Source organism: Crotalus tigris, unplaced genomic scaffold, assembly GCF_016545835.1.
Source record: "Crotalus tigris isolate CLP2741 ecotype Arizona unplaced genomic scaffold, ASM1654583v1 scf7180000024473.799607, whole genome shotgun sequence".
NCBI lineage: Eukaryota > Metazoa > Chordata > Lepidosauria > Squamata > Viperidae > Crotalus > Crotalus tigris.
The window spans coordinates 315,423-330,000 of record NW_024100644.1 but is presented as its reverse complement, the minus strand read 5'-3'; the positions used below and the strand labels follow the sequence as shown (position 1 = coordinate 330,000).

Below are 14,578 nucleotides of genomic sequence, written 5' to 3'. Positions count from 1 at the left end.
TTCAATTTTGTGTGTGTGTGTTTAGGGAAGGAGAGAGAGAGGGAGGGAAAGCAAGAGAAAGATAGAAAGAGAGAGAGAGAGGGAGAGGGAGAATATGTAGACACAGACAATGAGATACACGCACACAAAGACAGAAGGAGGAAGATCTGAATGTCAAAAAAGAACGAGGCTTTTTTACCCCCCTGTTTAATTACTCAGTTGATTTTCTTTGGTGAGGTTTCTCATTTTTTCCCCTTTTAATTGGAAAATGCTCCCACACTGCAGATACCAAGATCAGCTCTATCTTCCTCCTGACACTTAGGCAGCTTCCTCAGCCTCCCCTCATTGAAAAAGGCAGCCTTCTGGGGCTGAATGGACTTGCAGGGCTGCTCTGATGAATGGCAGGTTTTTGCCAAGCTCCAGATTCACTTCCTCTCACTGTGTCTCTCGCACAGTAATAGACTGCTGTGTCTTCAGCTTTGAGGCTGCTCATTTACAGATATAGCTGGCTTTTGGCATTGTCCCTGGATATGGTGAAGCGCCCCTTCACTTTGTCTGAGTAGTAAATGGGAGATGAGTCTGCATCTATATAGGCCACCCATTCCAGTCCTTTCCCTGGAGGCTGTCTCACCCAATTCATTTCGTAGCTGCTGAAATCAAATCCAGAGGCTTGGCAGGTGAGACGGAGGGACCCTCCAGGTCTTCTCAGGTCCCCTCCAGACTCCACCAATAGAATCTCAGATCGAACACCTAAATGAAAGGAGTTTGAATGAGTTCTACAATATACAAGAACTAAAACAGAAAAAGCTGAATACAGAGGACAGAAATACCTCTGAGGACTGCTAGTAAGGACACCAGGTTTAGCCACAGGATCATTTTTGCTCCCTCAAATGAATGGAGGGTAATGGATAGGAAAGGATTCTGGAGGATGCACAAACTTTGTGTTGGTGGGTGTAGCCTTAAAAGTAAAACCAACTGACTCCTTTAAAGGAGAAATAGTAGCTCGATTTACATATTGGTTGAGATAAAAGAACTCCTCAGTGCATTTATTTCCTAGTTTTCATTGCTGGCTCCCCACATGGGTGATCTATCAATAACTCTCCGGTATTGACAAAACTGAAGACATCCTTTAATTAGAGCAATTAAATCAAAGCTTTGAAAAAGTTCACCACTTCTCAGAATTGATTCAAGGTTACAGGTGATAAATATTCACTAAGAATTTTTTCCATCAACTTCTTCAAAAATCTTATAATGGTATATATAGCTTTATGGAACTTATGGTGATCGCTTGAGAAGTGATATTTTCCTGAGGTATATTTGGTGAATTTTAAAGCATACCAGGTGGAAGAACTCTGCCTTGGAAATAAGATATAATTATTTGGACACAGTGGTTTGATTTCCGTGCACTCCTCCACCCTGACAGCAGTATGAGATCAATTCCTGCTAGAATGGAAGATTACCAGTTCAAGGTTAACTCAGTTGTCCATCCTTCCAAGAGGTTGGTAAAATGAGCACCCAGATTGTTGAGGGCAATATGCTGATTCTGTAAACCACTTAGAGAGTAAAGCACTATGAAGTGGAATATAAGTTCAAGTGCTATTGCTATTGCTATACACACTGGTCCCAATGTCAAAGTTGTCTCAAAATCTCAAATAACTTTCTTTGAGGTGTCATAAAAAGATGATTTTTCTTAATGATGTGAAAGGTTAAGAACAGTCAAGTCTAAAGCTTTTCTTTTTAAATTTGCATGTAGAAATACAACAAGCTTTCTATAGGTAGAGAAAAATGTTTGGGGTTGAGTCTCAGGAAAGTAGTCTTAAGCAGCAGACAAAGCATGGACTAAGATATTTTTTAACAGAGATGTTAGAGACAGAGCTTAAAAATATAGTATATTTCAGTTCAGGAACCTTTGTTTCTTTAACAATGTTTTGTTTTGAAGAAGCTGCTATTAACTGCATACAAACTAAGGTGTAAAGCACAATTTGTAAGGCACAGAATTCAGCTTCCCACCAAATTGGAAGGAAATAATCAAAGTAATCAAATCATAACATCATATTGTGCACTCAGTCCAAGAATGAATAAGACATTTTCTACTTGGAAAAGATTTCTGACTTCTAGAGTTAGCAAGGCCCATTCTGTTCTGAAATCAGACATGGCTTTACGGAGGAAATTGTGGTCTCTTGAGAAGTGACATTCCCTTGAGACCAATTTGGTGAAGTTTCTAAGCATATCAGATGGAAAAATTCTGCCTTGGAAGTGATATATTGCTTGTACCCAGTGGTTTAATTTCCATAGCCTCCCCCATGCCAACATCAGTGTGAGGATAGCGCCCCCTGGTGGGTAAGATGACCAAGGGAGGCATGGACAAATTGTTAGAATTCTAAGGTTTCAAAGAAATTCTCAGAGCTGCTATGTGAAAGAGGCAGTTTTTGCTTTGCTTCAGATTCACTTCCTCTCACTGTGCGTCTTGCACAGTAATAGACTGCCGTGTCTTCAGCTTTGAGGCTGTTCATTTGCAGATACATCTGGCTTTTGGCATCATCCCTGGAGATGATGAAGCGGCCCTTCACTTTGTCTGAGTAGTAAATGGGAGTTGAGGCTGTATCTATATAGGCCACCCATTCCAGGCCTTTCCCTGGAGCCTGTCTCACCCAGCTCATAGCATAGCTGCTGAAGGTATATCCAGAGGCTTGGCAGGAGAGACGGAGGGACCCTCCAGGGCTTCTCACATCCCCTCCAGACTCCACCAACAGGACCTCAGATCGGACACCTAAAAGGAAAGGAGTTTCAGTGAGCTCTCCTGTACACAAGAACTAAAATGGAATAAAAGCTGAACACAGAGGAAAGAAATACCTCTGAGGAGTGCTAGTAAGGACACCAGGTTTAGCCATAGGATCATTTTTGCTCCCTCAAATGAATGGAGGGTAACTGATAGGAAAGGATTCTGGTTGATGCACAAACTTTGTGTTGGTGGGTGTTGCCTGAAAAGGGAAACCATGACTTTAAATAGGAAATTGTGCCTCAATTTACATATTGCTTGGGATAAAAGAGCCCCTCAGGGCATTTGCTTATAGATTTCTTTGGGTAGTCTTTAGCTCTGTGATTTTCAAATGGTACTAAGTTATAAATTTATGTTCTGGTTTCCAGTTTTTCATTTGCTAATATAATTTGTTTTCAGAGATGGTGAAACATCCGTTCCATTTACCCATGTATTAAATAATATAGGAACCTTGATTTATGCCATGTATTGTCAGGTGCCTCTCTCAGCCATTTCATATAAAAGATGGGGAAGCTAATTGAGAGGCAGTCTAGGCCTCCTCATAGGCCCTTCAGACTCCACCAAGGGAACCTCAGACTAGACCCCTGGAAAGAAGGGGGCTGGAGTAAAATCTCCTATATACAGTTCAAGAAGAGTAAATGGAAGGAAACTCTATCGCTTTCTATAAAAGGGCCTCTCAGTGCATTGGTCTCACAGCTTTCCTTGCATACACATTATAAGCATGATTTTCACGTAACTTTACCGTCTTATGAAAACTGAAAAGAGCTTTCCTTTCCCTTTCACTCTCTCCTCCTCTTCCCTTGAAGGTCAAACTGTGCCTCAATTTGCATATCACTGGGGATAAAAAAGCCTCTTTATTGTATTAAGAGCTGTGGTGGTGCAGTGGATAGAATAGAGTATTGCAATATAATTCTGCCGACTGCCAGCAGTTTGATTTGTCCAACATCCAATTCTAGCTTCAGTCATGAAAGAATAATTGCCAATATTTGGCATCGGGTAGAGCAGAACAGAACAGAACAGAACAGAACAGAACAGAATAGAATAGAATAGAATAGAATAACAGAGTTGGAAGGGACAGTGGAGGTCTTCTAGTCCAGCCCCTTAATCAGGCAGGAAATCCTATAGCATTTCAGTCAAATGGTTGTCCAATTTCTCTCCCTGCATATTTTCCATCCGTTGTTTCTTGGCGTACCTTAATAATAATAATAGTAGTTGTAAGGACCCACCCCACTTTGCATCTTAAGAAGACAGAACTCTTGGAATAATTCTTCCAACAGGAATCCTTTATTAAGAGAAAATGGTTGCAGGCATGCTAGACAGGACTTGAGGTTCAAGCTCTCCCATTCAAGGTTTTAAGGGGTTCCCCAATAGTCCCACCCAATCAACCCCCCTTCCAGTGATAGTTTCAAGTATCGCAATTCCACCCCCTTTCTTCTTTCTTCCGTCTGGATGGAGACTTCAGATAACTACATGAAAGGCAAATACCCTTCCTTGTTATGGTAATGTTCTTGGATGCTAACACTTTGAGGTTACAATAAACATACATTCAGCATTCAGCTCTTTGAAGTGTACTGAAGGAAGTGAGGGCCATAAAGCCCCTTTGTTCTCCCCCTTCTCTCCCTCTTATGGCAGAATCCAGAGAAGGCAGAATTGGGGTTTTCTATGTTTGATAATTAAAGATGACATATAATTGGATTCTGACATCCGGCCCCTCTTAAAAATAAGAGAGATTCACCTGAAAGAAAACAAAACAGGTATAAGACTTAGTCAGGCTTGTTAGGATACTCTGTGTGAAACTTCTTCAATAGCTTCGGGGCTCTGACATGACGTTTATGGACCCACTCGTTTTGTGAGGGAGGGAGGTGTTTCCAGGCAACTAGGTACTGAGTTGCTCCATGATATCTCCTAGAGTCAAGGATCTCTTTTATTTCGAAGTGTTGTTCGCCCTCCACCATGATTGGAGGTGGTGGGGGGGGATTTTTGGCCGTAGAGGTGATTGATGCTCTCTTTTCAGCAAGCTGCAATGAAAAATTGGGTGTATTTGCCTGAGATTTTTGGGTAATTCTAATTCTACTGTTACTGGATTTATGATTCTTTTAATTGGAAAAGGTCCTATATATTTTGGTCCAAGTTTTTTACAGGGCTGTAGGGACTTTAGGTATTTTGTAGATAAGTACACCATTTCTCCTATACTGAATGGTGTAGGCTCAACCCTTTTTTTATCGGCTTGTGCTTTGTATGCCTGCCTAGCTTCATCTAGTGCTTTTCTAACTATTGGCCAGGTGTTTTGTAGTTTTTCCATCCATTCTTTCAGCGAAGGGATCGTTGGTTCGTTTGGGGTTAATTCTGGCATGGGGTAGAAACTTTGACCGTTGGCTATTTGAAAAGGAGTGTAGCCTGTGCTGGAGTGGACTGCATTATTGTAGGCAACTTCTGCAAAAGGAAGTAAGTCCGTCCAATCACTCTGTTGGAAATTTAAAAAACATCTCAAATATTGCTCAAGTACTGAATGGCACCGTTCTGTTTGTCCATCTGTCTGAGGGTGATGGCTAGATGTCAGTCCCTGAGTGGTCCCTAAGAGGGATAAAAATTCCTTCCAAAATGCAGACGTAAATTGCACTCCCCTATCAAAGATGATGCGTTGGGGTGCCCCGTGCAATCTGTAAATGTGCTGGATGAAAAGTCTTGCTAAGGCCTTTGCAGTGGGAATCTTTTGGCAAGGGATAAAGTGCACCTGTTTGGAAAACAAGTCCGTTACTGTCCAGATAACAGTATTCCCATTGCTTTCTGGCAATTCCACTATAAAATCCATGGCTATTTCCCTCCAGGGGGCTGAGGGACTTGCCACTGGTTGTAATAGCCCTGGCGATTTCCCTTGCAACCTCTTTGCCGATGCACAGGTTGGGCAGCTGGCAACATAACTTTCTATGTCCTTTTTTATTGATGGCCACCAAAATTGCCGTTTAATTAAGTGTAAAGTTTTTACAAATCCAAAATGTCCTGCTGATTTTGTGTCATGGCAAAGCTGCATGAACGTGATTCTTTGGGTTTTTGGTATATATAACTTTTCCCCTACCCAAGGCAACCCGTCTCTCATTGTGCACACATTTTTGTTTTTCTGGAACCATTCATCTGTTTCCAAACTTTTTCTGAATTCAATTCCAGTTTGGCTGTCCAGTTGTGGTTTTATTTTGGCTTGGGTTCTTGTGGTTACTGGTGCTGCCAGTTGTGACTCTGCCATTATTGGTCTAGAGTCTGTGGTTCGTGCGCTGTTATATTGGGGCATGCGAGATAGTGCATCTGCCAGGAAGTTCTTTCTTCCTGGTAAATGTTTGAGCTTAAATTGGAATTGGTGAAAATGCTGGGACCAGCGGGCTTGTTTGGGATTGAGTTTCCTGGAAGTTTTCAGGGCTTCTAAATTTTTGTGATCAGTCCACACCTGGAAGGGGATTTTGTTGCCTTCCAGGAACTGTCGCCACGTGAGTAATGCCCAACGTATCCCATAAGCCTCCTTCTCCCATACGGGCCAGCGCTGTTCTGTTTCCATGAGTTTCTTGGATGTATATGCACAGGGTTGCAATACTGCATCATCATTTTCTTGTAATAGCACAGCCCCCACTGCCACATCACTTGCATCTGCCTGTATTATGAAGGGCTTGTCCATGTCTGGGTGCCTTAGTACTGGTTCGGCAGAAAAAAGTCTCTTTAGTCTCTCAAACGCTGCTTGGCACTCCATTGTCCATGTTAGTGGCTGGCTAGGTTTTACTGAGGATGGTCCCTTCGTTTTTAGTAAGTTAGTGAGGGGCAAGGCTATCTGGGCAAATGAGGGGATGAATTGACGGTAAAAGTTTGCAAAACCCAGGAAACTTTGTAGTTGCTTTCTTGTGCGGGGTGGCGCCCAATCTAATACTGCTTTGACCTTCTCTGGGTCCATTTCAATGCCCTGTGGGGATATGCGATAGCCTAGGTAGTCTATCCTTTCCTGGTGGAATTCGCATTTTGAGAGTTTGGCATATAGGTGGGCGGCTCACAGCTTCTTTAAAACCGCTCTGACAAGGTTGACGTGTTCCTCTTTTGTTTCAGTAAAGATAAGAATGTCGTCCAAGTAAACAAGGACCCCCTTAAACAGGTGCTCCCTTAGAACCTCATTGATTAATTGCATAAAGACTGCAGGGCCCCCTTGTAGTCCAAATGGCAAGACTTTGAATTGATAGCACCCCATGGGGCAGTTAAATGCAGTCTTCCATTCGTCCCCTTCCTTAATTCTTACGCGATAGTAAGCTTCCCTTAGGTCTAGTTTAGAAAAAAATTTCCCTTTCGATAGGTGTGACAGCATGTCTTTCATGAGGGGCAGCGGGTATAGGTTGCTTTCACTGATTGTATTCAGGGCCCTATAATCCACGCATAAACGTAAAGAGCCATCCTTCTTCTCTCTAAAAAGGACCGGGGCAGCCACTTTAGGCTTAGCTGGTTCAATGAAACCTCTCTCCAGGTTTTTTTTAATAAATCTTTCCATTTCCTCCTTCTCCTTTGGGCTCATGGAGTATAATCTGGGTTTCGGGAGTTTTGCCCCAGGCTTGAATTCAATGGTACAGTCTGTGGGTCGGTGGGGGGGAAGCTCATTCGCCCTCTCCTCACTGAAGACTTCAGCAAGGTCCCTATATTCCTCTGGTATTTCTGTTAATCCTTTTTCCTCTCCTATGGATGCTTTTTCTATTCTTGATTCTGGTAGCCTCCCTTGGGGTTTTAAGTCCATAGGGTCCCCCTTCGGGAATTTGATTTCTGTCATCCTCCAATTTACCCAGGGGTTCCATTTTTTCAACCATTCCATCCCTAGAATCATTGGGCATTCCATACCTGGGGTCACCACAAACGTTAAGTCCTCTTCATGGTTGCCCAGGGAGAGGTGTATTGGCAGAGTGGCTAGGGTAGCTGGCACCCCCCCTGCTATGGATCCATCTAGCTGGCCAAATGAGATTGGTTGTTCCAGTCTCCTGGATGGGATGCCCAGATTCCCCACTAGTGTTGGGCTAATGAGGCAGCAGGTACAGCCAGAGTCTATTAAGGCTTTCACCTTCACAGCTTCGGGCATGGGGGGGGATTAATATAGTCACTGTTTTGAAGATGGGTGTGATGCATCCACTTACCAGGGGTTCGCCCTCCGAGCTGTCATCTGAGGCATCCACGGCCCTGTGGTGTAGGCTGGAGTTCTTTCCCCTTGGTGAGCAGAGGTGGGGGTTTCTGCAATTTCCATCATTCTCATGGCCGTTTCTTTTGGCTTAGCTGAATACTTTCCGGGTTTGTTGATTGGGGATCTGTCTGGGTTGTGCTGGGGGGCCTTTGAGCGGCATTCTACAGCTCGATGCCCTTCTCTTCCGCACTTGAAACACCCCATTTGCTTCTTGGCTGTATCCGATGATTTCACCGGTTGGTGTGTCAGCTCAGGCGGGGGGCGGCTCCATTGTTTTCCTCGGCGGTGCCTCTTCAATATGTCGATCTCTGCTTCCTCTGCCAAGACGTACCATTCCTCAAGTCGATGTGGGTCCCCTCGGGGCAGGCAAGCATCATATAGATCATAGTTTAGTCCGTCTTTGAAATGGCCAAGGAGGATGTCTTCTGGCCAATTCAGTTTGCTGGCAATGGCCCGGAATTCTTGTGTATACTCAGCCACTGGGTATTTGCCTTGCCTCATCGTTGTTATTCTTTCACAGGCTTTGCGATCTGCCTGGGGGTCTTCAAATCGTCTTCTCAAAGAGGACATGAAACGGTTGAAGTTACTGAGTTCTGGGGCATTGGAGTCATGCAAGTTCACTACCCAATCCGCAGCTGGTCCATCCAGGGCAGATTGCACGATCCAGATGCGGGCTTTGTCGCTGGGAATGTCCTGCCCATATTCCTCCATGTAGCTGAGGACTTGGGTTAGGAAAAACCCCAAGCGTGTTGGCTCCCCTTTGAATTTCACCTCCAATGGTGGACGTCTTGGAATGGATCGGTGCCTCCGTTGTGGGTAGTAGTGTCTTCCGTCCAGATTTCCATCTGTGGTCCGGTAGGGGGTGGGGGCTCCTGGATCAGTAGATGTCCCTGGGGTTGCAGGTTCCACGTCCCCCTCGGTGTCTCTCCCTTTGTGGCTCCAGGAACTGGGGCGGCCGTAGGGCTCAGTATTCTCCTCTCCTAGGGAGCTGAGAGTTCTCTTCATCAGGTCAATAGCTTTCTCTAGGATCCAGTCTGAGTACGGTGCCCAGCTTCCTCCCTCTTCACTTGCGTGCAGGGATTTCTCCATCTCCTGCTTCCATTCTGGTTGCTTGGTCCCCTGTCTCAGGGTCACCTTTCTTGATTCCTTTCCCACTCACTTTTATTTCCAACGCCCATCGACCAGCGAGGCTTGTGGTCCTGTGTCTCCACCACTTCTTCTCCTGAGGAATCTGGCCTCTTGGATCCCAACATCTGGCAAGGTTCCAACTGGGTCAGCGGCTCTCTTTCCAGGGAGTTTTCCCCCTCTCTTGCTCCATTGTCTGACATGGTAAATTTTTGCAAAATCCCCCGGCAAGGGTCTCCTTCCAGGTGGATTAATTTTGCAAGTCCTGTCTAATGTAAGGACCCACCCCACTTTGCATCTTAAGAAGACAGAACTCTTGGAATAATTCTTCCAACAGGAATCCTTTATTAAGAGAAAATGGTTGCAGGCATGCTAGACAGGACTTGGGGTTCAAGCTCTCCCATTCAAGGTTTTAAGGGGTTCCCCAATAGTCCCACACAATCAACCCCCCTTCCAGTGATAGTTTCAAGTATCGCAATTCCACCCCCTTTCTTCTTTCTTCCGTCTGGATGGAGACTTCAGATAACTACATGAAAGGCAAATACCCTTCCTTGTTATGGTAATGTTCTTGGGTGCTAACACTTTGAGGTTACAATAAACATACATTCAGCATTCAGCTCTTTGAAGTGTATTGAAGGAAGTGAGGGCCATAAAGCCCCTTTGTTCTCCCCCTTCTCTCCCTCTTATGGCAGAATCCAGAGAAGGCAGAATTGGGGTTTTCTATGTTTGATAATTAAAGATGAAATATAATTTGATTCTGACAGTAGTAAAGTTGGAAGGGACATTGGAGGTCATCTAGTCCAACCCCCTGCTCGGGCAGGAAACCCTATACCATTTCGGACAAGTGGCTGTCCAGTCTCTTCTTAAAAACTTCCAGTGTTGGAGCATTTACTGCTTCTGGAGGCAGGCTGTTCCACTGATTAATTGTTCTCACTGTCAGGAAGTTTCTCCTTAGTTCTAGGTTGCTTCTCTCCTTGATTAGTTTCCACCCGTTGCTTCTTGTCCTGCCTTCAGGTGCTTTGGAAAATAGCTTGATTCCCTCTTCTTTATGGCAGCCCCTGAGATATTGGAATACTGCTATCATGTTCCCCCTTGTCCTTCTCTTTGTTAAACTAGACATACCCAATTCTAGCAACCGTTCCTTATATGTTTTAGCCTCCAGTCCCCTAATCATCTTTGTTGCTCTTCTCTGTACTCTTTCTAGAGTCTCAACATCTTTTTTACATCGTGGTGACCAAAACTGGATGCAGTATTCCAAGTGTGGCCTTACCAAGGCATTGAAGAGTGGTATTAATACTTCACGTGATCTTGATTCTATCCCTCTGTTAATGCAGCCTAGCACTGTGTTGGCCTTTTTGGCAGCTGCAGCACACTGCTGGCTCATATTTAGGTGATTGTCTACTAGGACTCCGAGGTCCCTCTCACAGTTACTACTACTTGTGCATTTGGTTTTTCTTGCCTAAATGTAGAACCTTGCTTTTTTCACCATTGAATTTCATTTTGTTAATTAGTGCCCAGTGTTCAAGTCTGTCCAGATCCTTCTGTATCTTAAGCCTGTCTTCTGGAGTGTTGGCTATTCCTGCCAGCTTGGTGTCGTCTGCAAATTTGATGAGTTCCCCATCTATCCCTTCATCCAAATCGTTGATGAAGATGTTGAAGAGTACTGGGCCCAGAACAGAGCTCTGGGGCACCCCACTACACACTTCCCCCCATATAGATGCAGTTCCATTGAGGACCACTCGCTGAGTACGGCCGGTCAGCCAGCTATGGATCCATCTGGTGGTGGTTCTGTCTACCCCACATTTTTCTATCTTGTCAAGTATTAGGTTGTGATCTACTTTATCAAATGCCTTACTGAAGTCCAAGTAAATTATGTCCACAGCATTCCTCTGATCCACTAATTTTGTCACTTGGTCAAAGAATGCAATAAGATTTGTCTGGCATGATCTATTTTTGACAAACCCATGCTGGCTTTTAGTAATGACTTTGTTTGCCTCTAGGTGTTCGTTGATTCGTTGTTTGATTATCTTTTCCAGGATCTTCCCAGGTATTAAGGTCAGGCTGATAGGTCTGTAATTTCCTGGATCCATTTTTTTTCCTTTTTTGAGGATGGGAACTACATCAGCTCTTTTCCAGTCCCCTGGTAGTTCCCCTGTGTTCCAGGATCTTTGAAAAATATAGTTCGGTGGCTCCGATATCACATCTGCCAGTTCCTTGAGAACTCTAGGGTGTAATCCATCAGGTCCTGGCAATTTGAACTCATCTAGGCTGGACAGGTGCTCACTAACCATTTTCTTGCCTATCTTAATTTGTGTTTCTGTTTTGTTTTTTATGGCACTATTTTTGATAGGTTGGTCTGTTTTTTCCCTTTGTATAAAGACAGATGCAAAAAATGAGTTAAATAGTTCTGCTTTCTCCCTGTTGCTTGTCATCTTCTTGCCACTTCCACCCACTAATGGACCAATCATTTCCTTCACTTTTTTCTTGTTTTTTACATGTTGAAAGAAGCTTTTTTTGTTATTTTTGACTTTGGTCGCAAGCCTTAGTTCATTTTGAGCCTTGGCTTTCTTCACTTCATCTTTGCAGGCTCGGGCTATTTACTGATATTCTGACTTAGTTATGTTCCCCTCTTTCCACTTTCTATACTTGTCCTTTTTATCTTTCAATTTGTCAGAGAGTTCTTTATGCAGCCATGCTGGTTTCTTTTGGGAGCTGTTGTTTTTCCTCTTTGTTGGTATTGTGCTAGACTGTGCTTTTATTATCTCATTTTTCAAAATTTCCCAAGCTTCTTGAGTTGTTTTCCCCTTGAGGATTCTCATCCATGGAATCCTTCCCAAGCCCTCTCTAAGTTTATTGAAATTAGCTCTCTTGAAGTGCAAGACTCTAGTTTGACTGTGTTCTATTACTTGTGCTTCTATAATGTTGAATTCTAATATTGCATGATCACTTCTTCCCAGGGTTCCTATGGCTTCAACACCGTCTATCATTTCATCTCTGTTAGTGAGAATTAGATCCAAAATGGCTAATCCCCTAGTTCCCTTCTCTACTTTTGGGAGACAGAGTTGTCTGCTAGGTTTGCCAGGAACCTGTTTGATTTTCCACTTGGTGCAGAGTTTGTCTCCCAGTTGATGTCAGGGTAGTTAAAGTCCCCCATTACTATTGTGATGTGCTTCCTACATACCTTAGTTAGCTGACTAGCAAAAAGTTCATCTATTTCCTCTGTTTGGTTGGGTGGTCTGTAGTATACACCTATGGCAATGTCATTCTCCCCCCTTTTATATTGACCAAATGCATTCAAGACAGTTTTTATCATTTAGGTGCTTTAGGTGCTTTGCAAAATAGGTTGACCCCCTCTTCTTTATGGCAGCCCCTCAAATACTAGGATACTGTTATCATGTCACCCCAGTCCACACACTTTAAGTTGATGGTGTATTCTGAAAAGGAAAAGCAACTGCTTCCTTTAAAGCGGAAATTATGCCTCGATTTACATAAGGCTAAACGTGCCACATCACTGCTTTTAGTTATATAATTTTTTGCACATAGATTTCTCACGTGGATTTCACATTAGGTTCTGTCCTAGGAACAGTCTGGACCATCATGTCTTTCATTGTCAGTACACAGGGAAAGGAGATATTTACACTGAAGTAAGTAAAGCAAGAACTAACACAACTCCCTCACTTCAAGAAACAGTTCAGTGAGGAAAGAATGAAATCATGTGCTGAAGTTTCCTAAAATAGCCATATTAGAGACCAACCCTGAAAAAAAGATGATATACAATAGCTGAGTTCAAAGTATTTGTTTCACAATTGTTTCCCATTCTTTTGAAGAAACCCAAAACAATAATGCAGAGCAGGCCAAGAGGAACAATTTGAAACCTATAGTTGCATTATAATGAGCCCGGGTCAGAATGCGGGATTACAGGCTGACTCTGCTGCCTGTCAGCAGTTCGATCCTGACTGGCTCAAGACTGACTCTGCCTTCCATCCTTCTGAGGTCAGTAAAATGAGGACCCAGATTGTTGAGGGCAACATGCTGACTCTGTAAACCACATAGAGAGTAAAGCACTATGAAGTGGTATATAAGTTCAAAGAAATATGCCCTCCGGAGATGTGAAATTTTCACGAGGTGTTTTGATCTCATGAAATGAAATGAAATAACATAGAAAAAAATGACATGACTCCAGAATGAGAGAATATTTAATGACACTTGTTTTATTCCCTACCCCACCCCCCACTGGGTGTAGAGGCCGTGGGGTTTCATGTGACAACATTGCCCCCCAGTGTCAAAAGTGAGGAGGGGAGGCATCTTCCTAATTCTCCAAGGAGATTCTTTGAGTCCAGATGTTTCCTCAATAGTTGTATGGCAGTTTGGCTATTTATAAAGATGATCATTACATTCAAATGTTTGTTGGTTTTTTCCTGAACTCATATCACTTTGTAAGGCAGACTGAAACTAGAACATTCAAACCATCTTTATTATATTAAATTTTCTTCAAAAAAATCTCTCTAACTGGACCTAGAACAAAAGAGTCCAATAGTTCTCACTAGACAGTTATGAAGCATCACTGAAAAAGCGAGACATGGGCCAAAAGAATGGGGAGGGGGGAGTGGAGGGGAAGGGAAGGGAAGGGAAGGGAGGGAGGGGAGAAGAGAGGAGAGGAGAGGAAGGATAAATTTGTCACTTATTTTACTTGGTTTTGTTTGGTTTTTTGTTGTTGTTGTTTTTATAAAAAAGACTATGTGTCCACTCTTCAATCCAGCTTTTTTGAAATTTTCTGATGTTATATAATATTCTCATAAGAGTCAGGGCAATAAATGAAATACTGTGGGAAGTCAGCCCCCAGAGAAGGAAATATTAAAAGGGCAGAAAAAATATATTCCCTCCAAGGATCTTAAAGAGGCAGGAAAGCATGCCCAGTTTTCTTAATAGCTCCAAGCAGAAACCAGCTTTATAGAGATGCAGATGTAAATCCAGGGAGGTAGGAGATTAAGAAGACAAAGACCTAAAATCTTCATACCCCAGACAAACTTTAAGAATCATCAGCCCCAGCCCAAGGGAAGCAGGATATGATCTTTGGGACATAATAGGATTAACCTATCACCATCAGAATACCAGGAAAGCACACTCAGACTTGGGTCAAAGTTTATGCCACAGGAACAGGAAGCATCTCCAAACAAATGGCTCCTGAGGGTATAAAAGCCCACTCCCCACATGTGCTCAGCCCTTTTCTCTCCTCTTTTCTCCAGAACCATCTTTCTGTCTGGCTGTTTAATAAATTGCAGCCTTCTTTCTAAAGCAGTTGCCATGTTGTTTATCCCCGGCTTGGACTGAACCAGGATGAAGACTTTTCTTCCAACAATTCAACAATATATTGGATGTGTATTGCAGTGTAGACATGTTTTCTTATCCATTGTTTCTTCAAGAAAGTAGAATTGATTAGATAACAGCATGATGTTAGGTGAAGAAACAATTTTCCACCAATAGTTTCTGAGTGAAGGAAACCA

At 43.2% G+C, this 14,578-nt stretch overlaps 1 gene segment (V, D, J or C); it reads right to left on the bottom strand.

Annotated features, from left to right (window-relative positions):
• Nucleotides 1-2,351: 2,351 nt before the first annotated feature.
• LOC120303600 lies at nt 2,352-3,270 on the bottom strand. The segment is given in 3 exon segments: nt 2,352-2,749; nt 2,833-2,960; nt 3,209-3,270. Coding segments are annotated over 3 exon segments (573 nt in total).
• Between the last annotated feature and the right edge of the window lie 11,308 nt (nt 3,271-14,578).